Here is a 23,447-nt window from a genome sequence, read left to right as displayed (position 1 = left end):
GAATTTGGATGAAATGTTCTGTAGACATCAACTAGGTCCATTTGATTTTTTGTATATTTTAGATCTTGGATTTCTTTATTGGTTTTTTGTTTGGATGACCTATCTATTGATGATATGGGGTACTAAAGTCTCCCACAACCACTGTGTTGGCGTTAATATATGCTTTTAGGTCTTTCAGGGTATGTGTGATGAAATTGGGTGCGTTGACATTGGGTGCATACAGGTTGATGATTATTATTTCCTTTTGGTCTATTTCCCCTTTTATTAGTATGGAATGTCCTTCTTTATCTCGTTTGATCAATGTAGGTTTGAAGTCTACTTTGTCAGAGATAAGTATTGCTACTCCTGCTTGTTTTCGGGGGCCATTGGCTTGGTAAATCTTCTTCCAGCCTTTCATCCTAAGCATATGCTTATTTCTGTCAGTGAGATGAGTCTCCTGTAAGCAACAAATTGTTGGACCTTCTTTTTTAATCCATTTTGTCAAACGGTGTCTTTTGATGGGTGAATTAAGTCCATTAACATTAAGCGTTAGTACTGATAGGTATGTGGTGATTCCTGCCATTTAGTTGTCTTAGTTGTTTGAAGGTTTGATTGTGTGTACCTAACTTGATGTTACTCTCTACTGTCTTGCTTTTTCTTATTCTGTGGTTTGGTGCTGCCTGCCTTTTCATGGTTAAGTTGGGTGTCACTTTCTGTGTGCAGGATCCCTTGCAGAATCTTTTGTAATGGTGGCTTTGTGGTCACATATTGTTTTAGTTTCTGCTTATCATGGAAGACTTTTATTGCTCCATCTATTTTGAATGATAGCTTTGCTGGGTAGAGTATCCTGGGGTTGAAGTTATTTTCATTCAGTGCCCGGAAGATCTCACCCCACGCTCTTCTTGCTTTTAATGTTTCTGTTGAGAAGTCTGCTGTGATTTTGATGGGTTTACCTTTGTATGTTACTTGTTTTTTCTCTCTTACAGCCTTCAATATTCTTTCCTTAGTTTCTGAACTTGTTGTTTTAATGATGATATGTCGTGGAGTAGTTCTATTTTGATCTGGTCTGTTTCGTGTCCTGGAGGCCTCTTGCATTTGTATGGGAATATCTTTCTCTAGATTTGGGAAATTTTCCGTTATTATTTTGTTGAATATATTACGCATTCCCTTCGCTTGCACCTCTTCTCCTTCTTCGATGCCCATGATTCTCAAGTTTGGTCTTTTGATGGAGTCAGTGAGTTCTTGCATTTTCTTTTCACAGGTCTTGAGTTGTTTAATTAATAGTTCTTCAGTTTTTCCTTTAATTACCATTTCATCTTCAAGTTCTGAGATTCTGTCTTCTGTTTGTTCTATTCTGCTGGATTGGCCTTCCGTTTTGTTTTGCAGTTCTGTTTCGTTCATTTTTCTGAGGTTTTCCATATCCTGGCAGTTTTCTTCTTTATTGTTGTCTATTTTTGTCCTGAGTTCATTTATCCATTTATTCATTGTGTTCTCTCTTTCACTTTGGTGTTTATACAGTGCTTCTATGGTTTCCTTTATTTCTTCTTTTGCTTTTTCAAATTCTCTATTTTTGTTGTCTTGGAATTTCTTGAGTGTCTCCTGTACATTTTGTTTGACCATATCCAGTATCATCTCTGTAAAATTCTCATTGAGTACTTGTAGTATGTCTTCTTTTAAATTATTCTTATGGGCTTCATTGGGTTCTTTGGCATAGTTTATCTTCATTTTTTTGGAGTCTGGATCTGAGTATCTGTTTTCTTCATTCCCCTCTGTTTCCTGTACTAACTTTTTGCTGTGGGGAAACTGGTTTCCCTGTTTTTTCTTTCTTCCCATCATTGCCTTTGGTGTTGTTACTGTCCCTGTACTGTGTGCAATTAAGTATTTTCTAGGTTATGATAATAACAATGGTGATATTTAGAATGGAAGAGTGAGAGGAGATGGAAAGCAAAGAAGTTAAAGAAAAAGGGAAAAACAAATAAACAGAGAAGTAGGAAAAAACAAAACAAAGAATCAAACAAAAAAGTTTCAAAGATATAAATAGGGAGAGTCAGTGTGCTAATCAACCGTAAGCTGAACAGGCCTTAGAGAGACAGTTAGAAGATTGAAAATAAAAAATAAAAAGAGTAAAGATAAGAATAAAAATAAAAAATAAGTAAATGAAATATATATATATATATATATATATATATATAAAATAAAACAAAATCAAAAATAGAAAAAAAAAACCTCCTAGTTCAAATGCAATGAAGTTTCAGTCTTAATAATTTTGGTGTCTGTCTCAGCCTCCAATCCTGGAGATGTGCTTCAGATGTTTTCTGTAGTTGTCTTATCAAAGGGGAAACATAAAGTAGAACAAAACTGCACCAAAAAAAAACCCCACAAAGTGTCTCAAGTTCAAATGCAAAACAGTTTCAGTAAGTTTTTCAGCATGCAGGTATAGTTCGGTTGTTTTCTCATCAAAGGTAGGGAGAGAGAAAAAAAAAAGAGTCTGGAGACAGTTCTGAGAATGGTATCTGCAGCTGTGGCTTGCCTGCCCACTGCTGTCAGCCTGCTGTTGCTGGAGGCTTTATTTATGCAGATCTCAGGGGTGAGCTTAGCACTCACCTGGCCCTGCAGGCTTTGTTTACTCAGAGTTCTCCTGTGCACGAGCCTCTGCTACAAGCTTTCCCCTTTCCAAGCACACTGGGAGAGGTGACACGGCACCCACTTTCTCAGGCCTGCGTGTTTGTTTACAGCTCACATGGGAAGTGGGTCTTCCCCCCTCTCCTGTGCAGTTTTCCTCCCACTGCCACTTTTACAAGCTTTCCCGCTCATGATTACTGGGCAGTGCTGCTGCTCCTGCCAGCCGCCATGTTTGTTTACAGCTCACGTGAGAAGTGGGTCTTCCCTCCTCTCCTGTGGAGTTTTCCTCCCTCCGCCACTCTCACAAGCTTTCTGGCTCCTGGTTGATGGGCGCATGCCCCCGCTCCCACCAGAGCTTCTCCGGCCCACCTGGCTTGTTTATTTACAGTCCCGGGAAGGATTCCCTTCCCCCAATCTTCAGCACTCAGTGCGCCCCACCCTCTTTCCCGTGTATCTTTATTGTTCTTATTGCTTATTACTCAGTTTTTCTTTTTTCCCCGGGTGGTGGTCAGTCTGTCCAGGGGGTTATGCTGCTCTGGCCCAGGGTTGTCTGTGGGAGTACCGCGGTACCGCTAAGCTCACCTTGTCCATGTCTTCCCTTGCCATCTGGGTGGGGGGTGACTGGCGGCCTGGGGGCCCTCCTGGTTTCTCCGTTTAACATGAAGTGGAGATGCTCTGTGCCAGCTGGAGGTGTGGAGGGGTCAAAGTTTTGTCTCTTCTCGGTGGTTTTGCCAGCAAGGTGTGTCTCCAGAGTCTCTCCAAGATTTTGCTATAGGAGGCATGCTTTCTGCTTCCTCCCTCTAGCTGCCATCTTGGAATCTCCCCCTTTGCACCATTACTTGAAGGATACCCCAGCCATCACATCACTGGTAAATTTTTCATCATGTCCTACTGAACAAAGAGAAATAAGTTGATAGATAGATACATACATGATAGATGCATACATACATACATACCATTATAGATGATAGATGATAGATAGACTGATGGATTAATTTCCACAACACTGTAAGTTCTCACTGCAATCAAAAAGTTTTTTTGGCGGGCTGAGGGTGTGGCTCAAGTGGTAGAGCACCTGCCTAGCAACCATGAGGCCCTGAGTTCAATCCTCAGTACTGCCAAGACAAAAAAAAAGTTCTTTTTTTGTGAGGGAGAGAGGTTGAGACAGGTTGTTGCTATGTAGCCCAGTCTGGCCTCAAACTTGCAATCCTCCTGCTTCTGCCTCCCCATTGCTAGGATAACAAGTGTGTACCACCACATCCAGATTCAGGGAAATGTTCTTATTTTAAATTATTTCATAGAGATACTTATACAGGATCTTTTAGAAAGTAAAATTCAAATAAGGTCCATAATTTGGAAATTAGTAGCTATGTTTCCTTTTAAAAAAAATACATCTTTGACATATAATTAGCATACCATAAAACCACCCATTTAATGGTACACCTCAATGGTTTTAGGTTATCCACAGAGATCAGCAAATCAATTCTCCTTCCCTCTCAATGTAGTCCCCATCCTCAGTGCTACATACTGACCAACATGTACTCTTGTCTATAAATAAGCTAATTCTGGCCATGTCACTTGAACAGAAACATGAGACTGGGGCAGGGGGCTGGGGGAGCAGATAGGATGACACAGAAAGTGGTGAAGCCATTCACCCTGTAAATCAGAGTTCCTTGCCAGGCTGAGCTGAAGGTGACAATGAGGCAGCAACACCCACAGTGTAGGCACCACCTGATTGGGCAGACCCAACTCTCATGTGCTTCTGTCCACCCACAGGTCAGGAATCCACCAGCCCCATCAGGACCACTCACACAGGGCAGGTGTGGGGCAGCCTTGTCCACATGAAGGGCACCGATGTGGGGGTCCACACCTTCCTGGGAATTCCCTTTGCCAAGCCACCTCTAGGACCTCTGCAGTTTGCACTCCCTGAGCCTGCTGCACCTTGGAGTGGTGTGAGGGATGTGATATCCCACCCAGCCATGTAAGCTCTCCCAGGGCCCAGGGAACTTCAGGGTTTGTGGTGGGGCCCTCTGAGCTCTGGGCCAGGCCTATTGGTTCTTCCATCGGAAACCCACAGACAGTTTTCCCTCTGCATTGGGAGGATTCCACATGCATTTTTCCAATGAATGTGCTAAAGTTCAGAGGGTGGAGACACTTTGCCAGACTCTAGCTCAAAGCTTGGTACCTGGACAGTGTCAGCTCTGCGTGCTGAAGGAGGAGCAGAGACATACTTGGGCCCTAATTCCATTTATTCCCAGTGTTCTCTGCCACCAGGGGGAGATGTCTCAGGGAGTGGTTCAGGTTGGCTGTATGAACCTATAAGAATCCCTGATTCCAGCAGCAGATACTGCAGGTCCCTGAGTAGAGAGCATCCATGATGGCTCCTTGGGGAACCCACCCTCCACAGTCACTGTGCCAATCCATAAAACCAGATGCCATTGGCCAAGGATCAAGTTTATGTGCCTCCCACTGGAGACTCTGAGGGAGTGTTGAAGTCTGAAAGTCTAGACTTAGGACAAGGAAGTGCCACTAACCTATGAGAAACTGACCTCCAGCCTTCCTCCCTTTCCTTCTGCTCTCCCTCCCTCCTCCTCCTCCTCCTCCTCCTCCTCCTCCCCCTCCCCCTCCTCCTCCTCCTCCTCCTCCCCCTCCCCCTCCCCCTCCTCCTCCTCCTCCTCCTCCTCCTCCTCCTCCTCCTCCTCCTCCTCCTCCTCCTCCTCCTTCTTCTTCTTCTTCTTCTTCTTCTTCTTCTTCTTCTTCTTCTTCTTCTTCTTCTCCTCTCTCTGCCTCTCACTCTCTCTCTCTCAACAAGTTCTTACCATGTAACCCAGGCTTCAGCCTCCCAAGTGCTGGGATTACAAGCATTAGCCACAACACCTGGCTCTTTCCACACTTTTATATTGGATAAGAAATATGACATCAGCTAGATGGCATACCTGCATTTTGAAGTGGTTCTTGAAGGACGGAGACAAAAAGAAATCTCCCAGTGGACAAAGTTTTTTTGGTGGGATTCAGGTTAACGTAAAATAAAATGTAATTAAAGGAAGGAGAGAGAGAGAGAGAGAGAGAAAGGAAGGAAGGAAGGAAGGAAGGAAGGAAGGAAGGAAGGAAGGAAGGAAGGAAGGAAGGAAAAAACTGACCTCCATTCATTCAAGCAACACCTGTTTGGTAGCAGCTCTCTTATTCTAGGCCTGATGGGGTCAGGGAGAAGTGGTGAATGTCAACCCCTGAAGAAAATTTTTCCCATAGACTCGTAAGAGTCATGATTTCCCAACTCAAGAGGAATGGGGCCCAAGGTCCCAACAACCCTGAGACTTCCCTGGAAATCAGGAGTCCCTCATATCTTCCCCAGATACTGTGGCCTGCACCTGGAGAACTTTAGAGAATGATCATGCATGACCAGGGTATCCAGGAAATGTTACCTAATGTGGGCCAAGTGTCTAGTTCCAATGTTAGCCACTGGATTGACTGTCTGGCCTTGATTGGCCACCAGATGTCTGCAGGACATTGCTGCCATGAAAACACAGGCACTGAAGTTGTGCCTCCCTTCCCCATGTCTGAGGACTGCCTGTATCTCAACATCTACACACCTGCCCGTGCCCACAAGGGCTCCAACCTGCCTGTGAGTACTAGGCCATGGTCAGCTTGGGTGGGAGAACATTATTTCTATAAGAAAAGTAGGCTGGGCACCAGTGGCTCATGCCTATAATCCTAGCTTCTCAGGAGGCAGAGATCAAGAGGAACACAGATTAAAGCCAGCCCAGGCGAATACTTTGTGTGACCCTGTCTCAAAAATACCCAACACAAAAAAGGGCTGGTGGAGGGGCTCAAGTGGTAGCACACCTTTCTAGAAAGTGTAAAGCTCTGAGTTCAAACCCAGTACCACCAAAAAAAAATTAGAAGAGCCAAGATCAGCTTCTGCCCCATTGCAGTGTGGACCCTGATAAGAAGTCTCACTATTATCTGATCCATCTACCAAATCCTGCTCAGATCTATCAGGTGCCCAAAAGCTACACTTTAAGGTCACCAAAAACTCTAGACAATTGTCTCTGAGCAGATGAGATTGAAGAACACTTTTGAATGATTTTTATGTAAGACAATCAGAGAGACATCCCTTTTGTTTCCCCACAGAAGGTTCTGGGAGTATTGGAGTCATGCCTTGACTCCCTGAGGCCTTGTTCCTCATTGAACTGGGTCCTTCAACCACGACCAGTGTTCAGTAGGTTTGGTTAAGTTTCAGTCTATGTGAAATACATGGAACCAAAGTGGTGTTTAGTCTAAGGAGCGGTTTAGGCCATGTGGGAGCCACATGGCATCTGCCTTGATTTCCCCAGGTGATGGATCCATGGAGGTGCACTGGTTATAGGCATGGCTTCCTTGTATGATGGATCCATCCTGGCAGCCTTTGAAGACGTGGTGGTGGTCACTATCCAGTACTGTCTGGGCGTCCCAGGCTTCTTCAGGTGAGCCTAGGGCTGGCCTGGGCATGGGGCTGAGCAGAACCAAGAACAGCCCTGTGATTCCTGTCCCTGACACTTAGCACTGGAGACCAGCATGCTACTGGCAACTGGGGCTACCTTGATCAAGTGGCCGCCCTATGCTGGATCCAGCAGAATATTGCCCACTTCGGAGGCAACCCTGACCGCGTGACCATTTTTGGCGAGTCTGCAGGTGGCACTAGTGTGTCCTCACATGTTCTGTCCCCCATGTCCCAAGGACTCTTCCATGGTGCCATTATGGAGAGTGGGGTGGCACTGGTGCCAGACCTCATCTCCAGCTCTTCTGAGGTGGTCTACACAGTGAGTGACCTCAACCACCCCAATCCAGACCCACTGCCTTGCCCTCACCCTCAGACCCTCTGGTTCTGTTCACTGGGAACAAGGACCATGGAGTTGCTTTGGGAACTGTCTCCGTCCTGGGAATTGCTCCACACCCCATTGCCTCACAGAGGCTGAGTGTGTTCTGTAGCCAGCAAGGCTGAACCCTGGGGACTCCATCATGAGCAGAGCCATGTAAGAAGGTGGGGTGGCCCCTCTGGCTGGGGCCTCTGCACGTCGGGGAAGTTGGAACAATTTCACATCTGTGGTAAACCCCACACTGTATCCTTTGAGATTTGGGGAGCTGGAGCCTATGCAAGATGAGACAGCCCCTGCCTGTTGCTTTACAGATGGTGGCCAACCTGTCTACCTGTGAGCAGACAGACTCAGAGGCACTCCTGCGAGGCAAGAGTGAAGAGGAAATGCTGGCTATTACCAAGGTCAGATTAAATGTTGTAGATATGGAGAACCAGTTGCTATAGACAGTGGGACAGGAGTCTTGGGTGCCCTTCAAACTCTTCAAGAGTTACTTCTTCACTACATCTTTATGTCCTGGAATCCAAGATGAGAAATGGAGACCAGGATTTGTGGAGCTAATTATAGGTTCTGGAGTGGATGCAAGAATCCACCCCAGATAAGATGCACAAGAGTGGAAGGCACTCATCTGGCATCGGATTTGTCGAGGACCTGGCCTTTCTCTTTGACACTGAATGTCCCTTCAGGCATTCAAGATCATCCCTGGCCTAGTGGATGGGGTCTTCCTGCCCAGGCACCCCCAGGAGCTGCTGGTCTCTGCTGACTTCCAACCTGTTGCCAGCATCATTGGTGTCAACAATGATGAGTACGGTTGGATCATCCCCTCGGTGAGACCAAGCTTCAAGCTCCTTAGTGTCTGAGATACCTCTTCTGTACTTCCTGACCAATCCACACAACACAAATTTTCCCCTTACAATACAGAGCATGCCCACCTATGATTCCCAGAAGAAAATGGACAGAGAAATGATACAGGCTGCCCTGCAGAGAAGGTCAGCACAGATGGTGAGATCCTGGGAGACTGCAACAATGGAAAGGGCACCCCAGATATCCCGCCTATGCAGTGACCCTCAGAAACACAGGCTGACCTATGCTTATGTTTGTGGGCATGGTAACAGAGCTTGGCCCTTTCCTCCTATTCCTTGTCTAATCCCAGGCCCCATTTCCCCACCCTGAGGCTGCTGCCCTGAAGCCCACCTAACCTGACTTTCCCTGACTCTTCTCTGGGCTAGATGTTGCCTGCTGAGTATGGTGACCTGCTGATGGAGGAGTACATGGGGGACACTGAGGACCCCCAGATCATCCAAGCCCAGTTCCAAGAGATGATGGAGGACATCATCATCGTGATGCCTACATTGCAAGTAGCACACTTTCAGCGTGAATACATCTGAAACAGAGGCCCACCTGGCCTGCGGGCTGCTCAGAGCTGTAGTCTGTGCTGTCAGTAAATCCTATGACTAGTCTCAGGGACAGACATCACCCCATTTTACAAAAGAGGAAATTGATTTAATGGTACTAAGTGACTTTTCCAAGGCCACACAGCTTGGAAGCCCAAGGCCGTGACTGAACCAAGGCCTTCCCACTGGGCCTGCTCCAGCCAAGACTCCCCACCCCAGAGTCCAACCAGCTTGGTGATGAGCAAACTCATCACCAAGGGTAAAGAAGGACAGCTCCAGGTGAGAGACCACCAAGTCCCATGCCTCCAGGTTCCCACGCCCCTGTCTACTTCTACGAGTTCCAGCATCAGCCCAGCTTCTTCAAGGACATCAAGCCCCCCTATGTGAAGGCTGACCATGGTGATGAAATTCTCTTTGTCTTCAGATCCTTTCTGGGAGACAACAAAGGTGAATCTTCCACATTCCCCAGGGCTGGGTCACTGAGTGTTGATTGTCCTCACTGTCCAGATGAGGAAACTGAGGCTCTCAGAGAAGACAGAATAAGGTGAGCACCATCTTATAGCTCAAAGATAGCACTGGGGTTACAATCCAAGCTTCTTTCCAACTGTGCTCCTTTCATATGTCTCCACCCACCATAGTGTCAGGTATGGATGCAGAGGGGGTTGGTTCAAAGGCATGATTGTTCCTAAATGACTTCCGAGGGTCAGAGAGAAAGGGGCCTCTGGGCCAGAATGAGCTCAGGACAGATGCAGCTGGAGGCCATGATTAGTAAAGGCAGGTTGGGCAAGGAGAGGGTCTGGTCCTAGGTAGAGAAAGAAGTAAAGGGATCTGGCCTGGGGTCTAGGGTTAGGCTACAGCTAGATGATGAGGGTAGAGCATGACTGGGCAGTGACATGTGTGGCCAAGGCCTGGACCTTTGTTCTCCTCTGTGCAGTTGACCTCACTGAGGAGGAGGAGCTGCTGAGCAGGACGATGATGAAGTACTGGGCCAACTTTGCTCGCAATGGGTGAGAAGACACACCTACTTCCCTTGTCTGCAGTGGCCTTGAGCATGCATGGGTCCTTAGTCACATGATAGCCCCTTCTAAAACCCCAGGACCCATTCAGAATGCAGCCTTTTGTGTGTGCTGGTCACTGGACATCTCTGTGAGTGGCCTCAGTGCTATGGGTACCATCAGAGGAAGGGAGAAGAAGGGAAAGGAAGGGAGAAGAAGGGACAAAACAGTCAAGGTGTCTGTGCCCCATGAGGAACCAACACCAGTGAAGGGGTCCTTGCTTTCCTGTATCAGGAAACCTCTGCTTTCTCCCCCACACCCTCCGGCCTACTTGTCTTCATGACCTGACTCAGATCAGTGTATCTGGTCTGGGTTCAAAGTGATCCCACATGCCCTGCTGGGAGGAACTCCAACAGTGAGGACCTGCCCCACTGGCCTGTGTTCAACTGGGATGAGCAGTACCTGCAGCTGGACATCCAGCCTACCATAGGCCAGGCCCTGAAGGCCTCCAAGCTGAAGATCTGGACCAAGATCTTGCCTCAAGAGATACAGGAGCTCATGGGTGCTGAGAAGAAGCACACAAAACTGTAGCAGACTGTGCTGATGAGTGGGGGTGGGCTTGAGTGCAGGTGGGGTCAGCCTGTGATACCCATAAGCCCAATAAGGAGCCAGGGTTGACTCCCAACATTCACATAGCTATTTATCCCCTCTTCATTCGTGCATTCAGCCAACACTTATGAACATCTCTGCATGATGTTCATTGATTGCCAACCCTGCTTGGCTCTGTCTTACTGCACATTAGTAAATTCACCCAGGAGCTGTGGATGGATAAGCCCCAGTGAACGCCCACCTTCCTCCACACTCCACTAAACCACGTCACCTTCCACTCCTCACCTTCTCATACCCTTTCTTTCCTCACCTCTGACTTCCCAAGACCTCCACTCTTAGTAAGGTCCTCTGAGGAGTATTTCCCAATCCTGGGTGACTGAACCACTCGTCCACCTCTCAGCAATTCCCCAAATTGTCATAGTCTCTTAAGGAGCCAATAGAAACCTGGGTGCCAGAAGCCCCAGTGTCTTGGTCCATTCTGGCTACTGGGATAAAAATATCATAAGCTAGATGGCTTATACCCAATAAAAATTTATTCCTCTCTGTTCTAAGACTGGAAAATCCTGGGATCAAGGTGCCAGTTTATTTGGTGTCTAGTGAGGACTTGCTCTGCCACATCACAGAAGGGTCAAACAAGCTCCTCCAGACCTAACTTATAAGAGCACTGTTAATACATCTTCTTTGCTATGACAAATTATCTGAAGATGGCACTTGTGAACAGAGAGTTTCTTTTAGCTCACAGTTTTTAATGCTTGGGTCCAAGATTAGGTACTGCCATCTGTTAGGACATTCGTGAAGGCCCACTGGACTGCCTTATAACATGGCAGAGAAATAAAATGACCAAGTGCAGCAGAGGCAAACACATGGGTGGCCTTGCTTTATTGTAATCTTTACTCCTGGGGCCTTAAGAACTGCATTAATCCTTGCCAAAAGCAAAAACCTCAAGACTAAATTATCGCCCAACAGCCCTACCTTCTAAAGGGACCTTGTGCACTCAGTGTGGAATAATTGACATGCAATTACATCAATCTCCTTTAGATGTACAGTTTAATAACTCACAGTAAATGTATAAGGTATGGAATTTTAGAAAGTTTCTTTCACTCCAAAGACTTCCCTTTATAGTCAATCACTGCCTTTACCTTTCTTCAAAGCAACCGTCTAATTGTTTTCTGTTGCTATAGTTAACCCTGTCTTCAATATGCTATAAATAACTGTTAATAAAACTGCTATGGATATATTCAGACATGACTTTGTGTGGATACCTGCTTTCATTTGGGAGGAGTAAAGATCAGGGGGTGGAATTGCTGAGTCATGTGACAAGTGTGTGTTGAACTTTTAAGGAAAATGTTAAACTGTCTTCCAAAATGACTAGATCATTTTGCATTCCCCCCGCCCCTGCCCAGCCATATATGAGGGTGCCAAGTTGCTCCATTTCCTCACCAGCACTTGGCCTTAAGGGGCTTAAATCTGATTTTATTGAATGATTGTGTCATTGCAATGTTTCCCTAGACATTTGACCTCTGCTTCCACCCCCACCCCCACAGTGATGCTCTCTCTCTCTCTCTTCTTCTTTTTCTTCTTCCCTCCCCCTCTCTCCCTCCCTCCTTCTCTCTTTATATGCTTCTGGGACTTATTCATTCCACATTTTTACTACAATCTTGGCCATGACCAATGCCAAGTCCTCTGAACAATGAAGCAGAAGTGGCAGGTCACATGGGGACCTTCCCCAGAAGAGATGGACAGCAGCCTCAGAATTAGGAATTAGGAAGAAGCCCTGTTGTTGTCCAGTTAACATAAAGGAGCTTGTAAGATGACCCTGAGATGGGAGGAACTGGGATCTCTCAGACCTCACAGCCCAGCCATTAATTAGTCAGGAGACTTAAGGGCAGAGAAAGAATCTGTCCAGGCAGGGGCTGGGAAATGGCTTGGACCAGAGTGCATTGGATGGGAGAACCACAACCAGCCTTGCTGACTGTGTGGAGGTCAAGGAGCAGTGGTCCAGCATGCTGGCTACTCAGGCCCAGGTAAATGTGGCTACTCCCACAATGGCTCTGAGAGGGGCCCCACACTACTGGGCACTTAGTGCCAGTAGGGGGCTAGAACACAAAGGTCGAAGTTGCTTTTCAGGGAGCACTATATGCTGTCTGAGGTTGAGTTTCATGCCTTTTCCTCTTGGAAGTAAATCTGGCTGCCCTCCATCCACACCTGCCTCCCATGATACACCAAAGGCCTAGGAGTTCACTACCTGTTTCCTAGTACCAGAACTAACAGACTCTCATTTCATATTATTCCTCTGGATAAGTTTCTAGGCACTGGATCTTGGACAGGGTGTGATGGGGGACCTGAAGATGTGCCAGAGTTGCATGTGTGTTTCAAAAGAAGGGCCAAGCCCAACGTGGTGGCTCACGCTTGTAATCCAAGCTACTTGGGAAGCTGAGATCCATAAGATTGAGGTGACAGGCAAGCCTGGGCAGATAGTTGGTAAGATCCCATCTCCAAAATAACCAGGGCAAAATAGACTGAAGGTGTGTTTCAAGGGATAGAGTGCCTGCTTTGCAAGAGTGAAGCCCTGAGTTCAAACCCCAGTCCCACCAAAAAAAAAGGGGGAGCCTATGCTGAGCTAGGAAGGGCCCTCAGATTGTGGACCATAAGAAATTAGGGTTGGGTGCCAATGTCTCATGCCTATAATCCTAGCTACTCAGGAGGCAGAGATTAGGAGGATCATGGTTCAAAGTCAGCCCAGGCAAGTAGTTCACAAGACCCTACTTGAAAAAACTCTCACAAAAAAGGACTGGTAGAGTGGCTAAAGGTGTAGGCCCTGAATTCAAACCCTACTACCACAAAAAAAAGAGAGAAAGAGAGAGATTAGAGACTGATGAAAGAGATGAGTAAACCATGCCTCCTGAAAACCAGAAGGAGCTCTCCAGATGAAAGTCACAGTTACTTTGAAGAAGGGCACAGCAAAGGGCACTTGTTCAAACAGTTCCCTTCACTCACTAAAGGTGGAAGCCTTTGTCCATCTGTGGGATCCTGAGCAAGCACCTCGTCAGAAAAGCCCTTCTAGTTTCTCCAATTATAGCCTTCTGCTCTCTCTTTCCACTCCCAATAGTCTAGTGATCAGGACTAAGGCTGCAGAGACTGTGACTAATCCAGTGACCCTAGGTCTGTGGAGGGGCTTCCTGGTAACTGTGAGGGCAGCAGAAGCCACACAGTAACTTTGGAGGAGCTGAAGGGGACATGGGAAGAGGAGTGGCAGCCATGCTCTGCCTGCTGGCCACTGATTTCCTGTGACCGCTGCCTGCTCAGTGCCACTCCCCTGCAGCACCCACCTGGCACTGTTCCTACCCCTTCCCTGTCCAAACTCCAGTCAGGGTGAGGCTCTGATCATCAGTTGCCTGTCAGTGAAACACTGCAGACACAGTGCGGCGAGTCAACCATGCGGCTGGAACAACTTCCTATGTGGCTGAGAACTGTGGCCTGTGGGCTTCTGCTTCTCCTCCTCCATGTCCAAGGTGAGACTCCTGCAGGGGAGGACAGGGAGGGGACCAGGGTCAGATCTGCCACACTGTGCAGAGGCACAGACTGAGACTGGGAGTGGGAGGGCTTCAGGAAGGAAGGAACTGGTTGTGATAACAAATTTGAGCGTGAGAACCTGTCCAATGGCACAGGGTGGGTCCCTAAAACTAACTTGGTCAGGCCTGCCTGAGGACACATCACTGAATAAGCAGCTGAGTAAGGAAGATTGTGAAGAGACAGAAGGGCAGGTCAATAACCTAGGGTAGGGGCAGGATTTGGAAACTTTTCCTCCTGTGTTTGTAGACAGCAAATAATATTAATAATACTTTCACAGTGACATTTGTCTCTGATTGGGACACTCCCTCAGCCAGAAAAACACCTCCAAAAGGGACCCCGGGCAAGTTTACTGGCTGTGGGGGATACTGCATCCTCCAGAACCACAACCCAAAGCTGAATGGAGAGGCCATTTGGGTTCTTAGTGTGAAAAGAACCCAAACTTGGGGCAAAGGCATAGCTTGGCTTCCAGGGCAAGGGGAATGTGCCCTTTGCGTGCCACGTAGTCTCCAGGCTCTTATCAGAAGTTCATGCTCTCAGGGCTCCATGCCCAGAATGTATGTGCAACCCTTGACCTCACTCTCCGCTAAGTCCCCTTGGTGTGGGCCCCGATGATATCTTCCCCAGCCCTTCCCCAATGTAATCTGCCCTAAGAATCCCCCACCCAGAACCCCTGCTGGACTCCCTACCTTACCTGCTATTCACCAAGAACTGGGAAGTCAGCAGGGCTTTCCAGGCAACACTTCACTGATGACTCCATTTTAAAATAGGATATGGGCTTGCACCCACATTCAGAAAGAATACATAGGGATTGGATCCGGAGTCCCTCCAGTGTGTACCCAAATCTGTACTCAAGTCTCTTATATAAATGGCCTAGTATTTATGTATAACCTAAGCTTGTATACTTTGGAAAACCTCTAAACTACTTCTAATGCCTAGTACAATGTGAATGCTATATAAATAGTTGTTATACTACATTGTTTAGTGAACAAAAATAAGAAAAAATACTGCGTATTGTTAGGAAAATGCCGCATACCGCACACAAAAGAGGCTCACCAGAGGTCTCTCATGTCCAGAAGTTTAATAAGCAGGCTGGCTGGCCGAGAGAAAATGGCACAGCAGCTTCTCTCAGCGGGTCTGGACTTAAGTAGCATTTGGGAGAAAGCAAGGGCTAGGGACAGGCAAAGAGAGGTGGTGGGAGATAAGGGACAGTGGGCTTTGATCTGCAAGGGATGAGACCAGCTGCTGAAGCAAGGTCTAGCGGAGGGCAAAGGAAGGTGGCGGGAGATAAGGAACAGTGGGTTTTGTTCTGCAAGGGGTGAAACCAGTTGTGGCTTAGGCTGCAGAAGGAGAAGTTCTCATCATGTATGATCACTACAGATGCAGGAATTTTTTCTGAATATTTTCATTATGCAAGATTAATTGAATACAGAGATACTGAACTCACTGACGTGGAGAGACAACTGTAATTGGCATAGGTGGTGGGCCCCACCTCTGTCTGTACCACCCAGTCCTGGCTTCTTCAGAAGAACCATCAAATTCCTTTGGGCCTTAAGCACAGTATGCACTTCAGTGGTGTTTAGTGCATTCACAGATTTCAGCACCTCCTTTCCCCTTGCCCCAAAACACATCCACCAACCTCAGCCATGGACACCAATCTGCTGATCCTGTTAGTGAAATAAAATTTTGCTTTTCATGTAAATAGAATTAAGTAGCCAGTGGTGTGGGCAGGGCAGTGTGAAAGGAGGAACCATGAGAAGCCAGTGTTTGCAGACCAGTCTCTTGACACGGGCAGACATGGAGTAGCAGGGAGGCAGCAACACTCACAGCGTGCATGACATCTCACTGGGCAGGCCCAGCTCTCATGTGCTTCTCTCCACCCACAGGCCAGGACTCAGCCAGCCCCATCAGGACCACTCTCACAGGGCAGGTGCGGGGCAGCCTCGTCCACGTGAAGGGCACCGATGTGGGGGTCCACACCTTCCTGGGAATTCCCTTTGCCAAGCCACCTCTAGGACCACTGCGGTTTGCGCCCCCTGAGCCTGCTGCACCTTGGAGTGGTGTGAGGGATGGGACCTCCCACCCAGCCATGTAAGCTCTCCCAGGGCCCACAGAACTTCAGGCCTTAGTGAGGGGGCAGGTGCTCTGGGCCAGGCTGAGTAGTTCTTCCATCTGAACTCCATAGACAGTTTTCTCTCTGCTTTTGAGACATTCCCACATGCATTTTTCCAATGAATGTGCTAAGGTTCCGAGGGTGGAAGCCCTATCTCGGGGCTTAGCACCTGGGCAATGTTAACTTTGGGTGCTGAGGAAGAAGCACAGACATACTTAGGCCCTGATTCGGGTTATGCCAAGTACTCTCTGCCGTCAGGGGAGGTGTCTCTGGGTGAGGTTCAGGTTGGCTTCATGAACATGTAAGATCTCCTGGCTCCAGCAGTATATACTGCAGGTCCCTGAGGAGGGCAGCAATGGTGGCTGCTTGGGGAACCCACAACCCAGTCTGTGCCAACCTACAGGGCACCAGACACCTGGTGCCACTGACCAAGGATCAGATTTATGTGCTTCCAACTGGAGACTATGTAAGAGGGTTGAGGTTCCCTGAGAATCTGGACTTGGTATGTGGGAAAGTAATCTTCATTCATTCATGTAGTGCCTGTGTTGAGGCAGCTCCTCTATTTTAAGACTGAATGGAGACAGAGAGAAGTGGTGAATGTCAACACCTGCAGCCAATGAGGGACTACTAGAAGTCACAATTTCCCAGCCCCAGGAGGAATGGGATCCAAGGCCCTCAACAATCTTGAGGCCTCCTTGGAAGTCTGGCTCCATCCCCACTTTCCAAAACCTTGGTTTATCCCTAGTGGGAAGGGACTTTAGAGAAGGATCATGTGTAGCCAGGGCAGCAAGGGCAGTGGGGAGCTGGATTTCTGGGAGCAAATCCAGATCCACCATCTGGTTTTAAACACTGCACAGTTCCCAGGATAACTGCCATTGTTAGTCTGGGTCTGATGGTGAACACCTGTAACACCAGCACTCTGAAGACTGAGGTAGGACGATTGTGATTTTTGAGACCAGCCTGGACTACATAGTGAGACCCTGTCTGAGAAAAAAAAATCAAAAACCAAAAACAAACAAAAATAACTGCCATTGTCACCAGGTGTCTGCAAAATGCTGACAAAATGAATGAACTGGCTATGACCTTGTTGAATCTGACCCTGCCTGCCATCCCTGTGTCTGAGGATTGCCTCTACCTCAGCATCTACTCACCTGCCCATGCCCATGAGGGCTCCAACCTGCCTGTGAGTGCTAGGTCATGGTCTCCTTGGGGTGGGACCCCTAATTTCTGCAAGACAATTAGAAAAGAAAAGACCTGCAGGTGGTCTCTCACTAGCAGATCCATGAAAGCCTTCTCACCCATGGTGGGCAGTTAACCCATGGGTATGGAGATACAGAGCCCTGATGGATCCCACAGGTCAGAGATTATGGCTGTGGGGTATACTGAGGACTCCAATTAAATTAATTTGTGCGTAGGAGACCAGATCACTTACCCAGTGGCTGTAATTTTAGGCAACAAAAGACCCCAGTCATTGGTTATCTCTTGAGCCAATAAGAAAGTAGAATACTTGACTAATGTCACAAGGAACTATCAGAAAGACAAAATTTTCTTTCTACCTTAGTGGGGTTCTAGAACTAATGGATCAAACTTTGATACATGGAGCAGACTCCAAAGTATGGCACGCCTGGTCTTCCTAACTAAATTTGAATCCTTCAGCCATGGTGCAATTCATGACACCTGCTGAGGTTTGTCATGAAGGCAGCTTCACTGAGTCAAAGTGAGGATAATTTAGAGGACAGCCCAGGTGTGGCTTGGGCTGGGACAGAACAAATGACATCATCAGTCTTGATTTCCTCAGGTGATGGTGTGGATCCATGGAGGTGCACTGGTTATAGGCATGGCTTCTTTGTATGATGGATCCATGCTGGCAGCCTTTGAAGACGTGGTGGTGGTCATTATCCAGTACCGCCTCGGTGTCCTGGGCTTCTTCAGGTGATCTAGGGCTGGGTTGGGCTATGAGGACTAAGGGCCAGGTCAGCCCTGTGACACTTGTCTCTGCCATTTCTCAGCACTGGAGACCAGCACGCCACTGGCAACTGGGGCTACCTCGATCAAGTGGCCGCCCTGCACTGGGTCCAACAGAATATCGCCCACTTCGGAGGCAATCCTGACCGTGTCACCATTTTTGGCGAGTCTGCAGGTGGCACAAGTGTGTCCTCACATGTCGTGTCCCCCATGTCCCAAGGACTCTTTCACGGTGCCATCATGGAGAGTGGGGTGGCCCTAGTGCCTGGCCTCATCTCCAACTCCTCTGAGGTGGTCTACGCAGTGAGTGCCCTCAACCACCCCAGCCCAGCTCTGCCTCACTCCTCACCCTCAGAGCCACTGGTTCTGTTTGTTTACTGGGGACAAGGACCATGGAGTTGCTTTGGGAACTGCCTCCATCCTGGGAACTGTTCCACACTCCGCTGCCTCACAGAGGCTGTGTATTCTGTGGCCAGCAAGGCTGCACCCTGGAGCCCCCACCATGGGCAGAACCATGTAAGCAGGTGGGGTGGCCCCTCTGGCTGGGGCCTCCTCACATCAGAGAAGTTGGAACAACTTCACACCTACAGTAATCCACACACTGAATCCTGTGAGATTTAGAGAACACCTAAACCCAGCTGCAGTCTCGATAAAACCTTCCCTATGCCTGGAAGATGAGGCATTCCCTGTCTTGTTGCTTTACAGACAGTGGCCAACCTGTCTGCCTGTGAGCAGATGGACTCAGAGGCCCTGGTGGACTGTTTGCGAGGCAAGAGTGAAGAGGAAATGCTGGCTATTACCAAGGTCAGGTTGAAAGGTGTGGGTGTGGAGGATGAGGAGCTGTAGAATGTGGGGCAAGAGGCTTGGTGGCCTTCAACGTCTTAGAGACAGTTACCTCATCTCTGTGCCATGCTGTCTGTTAGTACTGGATATGAACTGATATTTTAGGCCATATGCAACCAGATATGGGCCCTTTTAGGGTGGGCATTTGAGGATGAGCCAAGAACAGATGTAAGTTATCCAAAGAAAATCAGAACTTAACCTTGAATATCCCCTTAGGCCTTCAAGATCATCCCTGGTGTGGTGGATGGGTCCTTTCTGCCCAGGCACCCCCAAGAACTACTGGCCTCAGCTGATTTTCAACCTGTCCCCAGCATTATTGGTGTCAACAATCATGAATTTGGCTGGCTTCTACCCAGAGTGAGGTCCATCTCTGCACCCCAGTGCTTGGGAAGCCATCGGGGGCGGGGGTAGTGTTAAGGGTATGTAGCTCCAAGTTCATCAATTAAGACTTTCATACTGCCACTTAGGGCCTGGGCACCGATGACACCCAGAAGCAAATAGACAGGAAGACAATGCAGGATATTCTGCAGCACACATCAGTACAGTTGGTGAGGATCCTGGGAGACTGCAAACAGTGGAGAGGGTACCCCCAGATATCCTGCCCATGTAGTGAACCTCAGGAACAAAGACTGAACTCTTCTTGTGTTTGTAGGAGGTGGGGTCACCCAGAACTTGGCCTTTTCTATATATACCTTGTTCCATCCAAGGCCCCATCTCCCTATCCTGAGACTATTGCCCAAGAGCCCACCTAACCTGAATCTCCCTGATCTACTTGGGCTAGATGTTGCCTCCTGAATGTGGTGACCTATTGATGGAAGAATACATGGGGGACACAGAGGACCCCCAGACTCTCCTAGTCCAGTATTTGGAGATAATGGGAGATGCCATCTTCGTGGTACCTGCGCTTCAAGTAGCAAATTTTCAGCGTGAGTACATCTGTAACTAGGGCCTCACTTGCTAGGGGATAGCTCAGAACTGTGGGTCCCAATGTTTGCCAGGTCCCTACCCATATCCTCATAGAGATCCCACTGTCAGACACTTAATGGTCCTCATCTCAGTAAATGCTATGACTAGTCTAAGATACTGACATCACCCTTATTTTACAAAAGAGGAAACTGAGTTAGTGACAGTCAGTGAGTTGTTCAAGACCACACCACTAGGAAGTCCAAGACCATAATTTAACTAAGATCCTTCCCACTGGGCCTGCTCCAGCCTGGGCTTCCACCCAAACCAGCCAGGTTTGGACCTAGCTATCTTGTCAAGAAGAGCAATGTATGAGAGGCACCATGTCCCAACCTGTCCATACAACCAGGTTCCCATGGCCCTGTCTACTTCTACGAGTTCCAGCATCGGGCCAACTTCATTAAAGACATCAAGCCACCCCACGTGAAGGCTGACCATGGTGATGAGATTCTCTTTGTCTTCGGATCCTCCTTCTGCGGCAGCAAGGGTGAGTCCGCCTCAACCTCCAGGTGCTGGGATGAGCCCTTAGAGGCTATTATCCTCATCAGATGAGAAAACTGAGACTCAGAGAGGGGACAGGATCAGGTGTGCACCATCTTATAGCTCAAAAGGCAGCACCTGTTTCCACCACCTATTTCTACTACCTATTTCCACCACCTGTCCCCACTCCTGCCATGGTGTCAGGTAAGAGTGCAGAGTGGAGTGATTCAAAGCCATGATTGTTCCTACATGACTTCCCAGAGTCAGAGGGAAGAAGGGGATTCTGGGCCGGGATGAGCTCAGGGTGGATCAGCTAGAGGCTGGAATGAGTAAGGGCAGGTTGGGCAAGGGGAGGGCCTGGCCCTGGGTGGTAGGGGAGGAAAAGGGACTAGGTCTAGGATCTGAGGTTAAGCTACAGCTGGATGATGAGGGTGGAATATGACAGGGAAGCCAGATGGGGTGACCAACACCTTGACCTTCTCCTCTGTGTAGTTGACCTCACTGAGGAGGAGGAGCTGCTAAGCAGGAGGATGATGAAGTACTGGGCCAACTTTGCTCGGAATGGGTGAGAGACACCCCCCACACACACACCTCCACAGGGTGGGGGCCCATCCAGCACTCTCCTTGAGCATACATGGGTCCTTACATACATGAAAGACCCCTCCCCAATCCCAGGACCCACTCAGACATGGGGCCCTTTGTGTGTGCTGGTCATCTACCACCTGGTGAGTGGGCCACAGTGCTATGGTACCATTAGAGCCTGCCTCTGAGAGGGAGGGACAAAATAGGCCAGGTGACTATGCCTCCAGTAGAGCTGACAGCAGTGGGAGGTCCTTGATTTCCTATATCAGGAAACCTCCTCTTCGTTCCCCACACTCCCTAGACTACTTGGCTGCTTGACCTGACTCAGATCAGAGGATCAGGTCTGTGCTCAGAAGGGCTCAGAGTGACCACACTCTCTCCTTGCTGGGAGGGTGTGTCCATAGGAACCCAAACAGTAAGGACCTGCCCCACTGGCCCATGTTCAACCAAGAAGAGCAATACCTGCAACTGAACATACAGCCCACTGTGGGCCGGGCCCTGAAGGTCTCCAAGCTGCAGTTCTGGACTAAGACTCTGCCCCAGAAGATCCAGGAGCTCAAGGAGGCTAAGAAGAAGCATACAGAGCTGTAGCAGACTGTGTCTGAAAAGAGACTGGGCTTAAGTGCAGTGTCTTAGTCTCTCCTGGCTTCTGTAACAAAAGTATTTTAAGCTAGCTGGCTTATGATACTGCTGCCAACATACCAGGTATGGTTTGCAGTTTTACAGATGCACAGGATGCCCTAGGAACACAAAGGGAACACTTTTTAGACTTTTAGAAGTTATCTTATTTTTTAAAAGCTTTATCATAAAGTGAATGAGTCAGGTAACCACCTCTCACAACAGTAATTTATTGGTCTCAGTTTTAGAAGCTGGGAAGTCCAGAATCAGGGTGTCACTACATGCCGTGTCTGCTGAGGGCTTGTTCTCTGGTTCATAGATGACATCATCTCACTGTGTCTTCATGTGGCAGAAGGGGCAAATAAGTTCTCTTGAGCCTCTTTTATTTGGGTACTAATTCCATCGCCCTCCCCAAACCACATCCCCAATACCATCACATCAGAGAATGGGTTTCAACAAATGATTTTTGGGGACACAAACTTTTAGACCATAACAGTCAGAAGCCCCCAAATCTCAGTCACTAAGGCTACAACCTAATGAAAATGTGGAAGTCCCTGTTCCCACCTATGATGCCTTATATTAAATGCCATTTATCATTGTTGATCATTAATGTGTAAATAAACTCATCCCCTGGGCATGATGGTGCACACCTTTATACCTGAGGCAGGAGATCACAAGTTCAAGCCACTGAAATACATTTCAAGACTTTGTCTCAATAAATAAATAAATAAACCCACTCATCTATTGCCTCCATTTTTGTGAAAAGCAGAACCTGGCATGTCCATTGGCCCCGGATCCCTGGGACAGCTGGTGGGGAGGTGGGGGGATCAGATATCCAGAAGAGCCAGGAGTATTCCCCAGTGTCCTTTCTCTTAAAGTGTGTTCTTCGGTCTGCAGACATCGTGAGGGCCACCCTTACATGACCATAACACATCTTTGAAAAGGGTTATCTATGAGATCTTTTTTGAACATGGTATTGGGGTATTAGAAGGTCCAAACATATCTAGAAGCAGAGATCCCTGTCCCCTGACTCCCTGACAGTGTCTTCATTCAAGGAGGTTTATACTGCCTTTCACAATTCCGCTTGCAACTCCCGACCCCAGAGCTTTCCCATTTTCCATGAGGGCCCCTGTGATTTATTTTCCTTCTCTCCTCATTATTGTCTATGAACTTTCTCACCATCAGTACCATCACCACCACCAACACCCCAAAAAAACTTGTTTTTTCTCAAGGTGCCAAATTATGCTCAAATTATGCTGGTTTCCTCCCCAGCATACTCTGTGTGTCATTAAAAGACACACAGACCTTGGACTCCTCTGTACTTTACCTCTAGCGGGGTGGGGGAGTGGGGAGTAATACCAGTTTTCTTAAAATAAATCCCTCTTCTTTTATACGCATTTAAACCCAACCTCAGGGGCCTCACGATCTTTGGATTAAAATAAGAAGATTCTTGCATTGCCTACTCTGGACACGAGATAGCAAACATGAAGCCTGGGCTCAGGAGCTGTGCAGAGGCAAGAGACCTTTGAGTGCACAGGACTGGTGCCTAATACTTCCACTGCATCCTGAGAGCTTCACTGAGCTCCTGCTGTGAATGTCCCCATGTGGGTTTCAGATCTGTGGATGCACAGGACAGTTCCCCAGGGGTTCCCAGGGCACCTCTTAGACTTTTAGTAATTTTTAAGAGTTTTATAATAACTATATTTATAATTTTTTTGGAATCATTTTTTTTGTGGTGGGACTCGGGTTTGAACTCAGGTCTTCATGCTTCAAAGCAGGCACTCTACCACTAAAGCCACATCACCAGTCTAATTTTCTCTGATTATTTTGGAGATGGTGGTCTCTCAAACTATTTGCTCCA

The 23,447-nt window shown here is 47.9% G+C and overlaps 1 protein-coding gene and 1 pseudogene across 1 annotated transcript; both read left to right on the top strand.

The window, feature by feature from the left end:
• Positions 1–4,299: 4,299 nt before the first annotated feature.
• LOC109694177 (cocaine esterase-like) lies at positions 4,300–10,434 on the top strand (annotated as a pseudogene).
• Positions 10,435–13,852: 3,418 nt separating this feature from the next.
• LOC109693959 (pyrethroid hydrolase Ces2e-like) lies at positions 13,853–22,346 on the top strand. Its single transcript, XM_020175581.2, has 12 exons — positions 13,853–13,964; positions 15,909–16,113; positions 17,177–17,318; positions 17,934–18,067; positions 18,145–18,403; positions 18,806–18,904; positions 19,160–19,300; positions 19,411–19,491; positions 19,725–19,869; positions 20,256–20,393; positions 20,879–20,951; positions 21,373–22,346. The coding sequence occupies exons 1-12, from the start codon at positions 13,889–13,891 to the stop codon at positions 21,557–21,559; spliced, it is 1,680 nt and encodes a 559-aa protein (XP_020031170.1). The 5' UTR covers positions 13,853–13,888; the 3' UTR covers positions 21,560–22,346.
• The last annotated feature ends 1,101 nt before the right edge of the window (positions 22,347–23,447 follow it).

This window comes from Castor canadensis, chromosome 15 (assembly GCF_047511655.1).
Source record: "Castor canadensis chromosome 15, mCasCan1.hap1v2, whole genome shotgun sequence".
Classification (NCBI taxonomy): Eukaryota; Metazoa; Chordata; class Mammalia; order Rodentia; family Castoridae; genus Castor; species Castor canadensis.
This window is presented reverse-complemented; position numbering and strand designations above follow the sequence as displayed.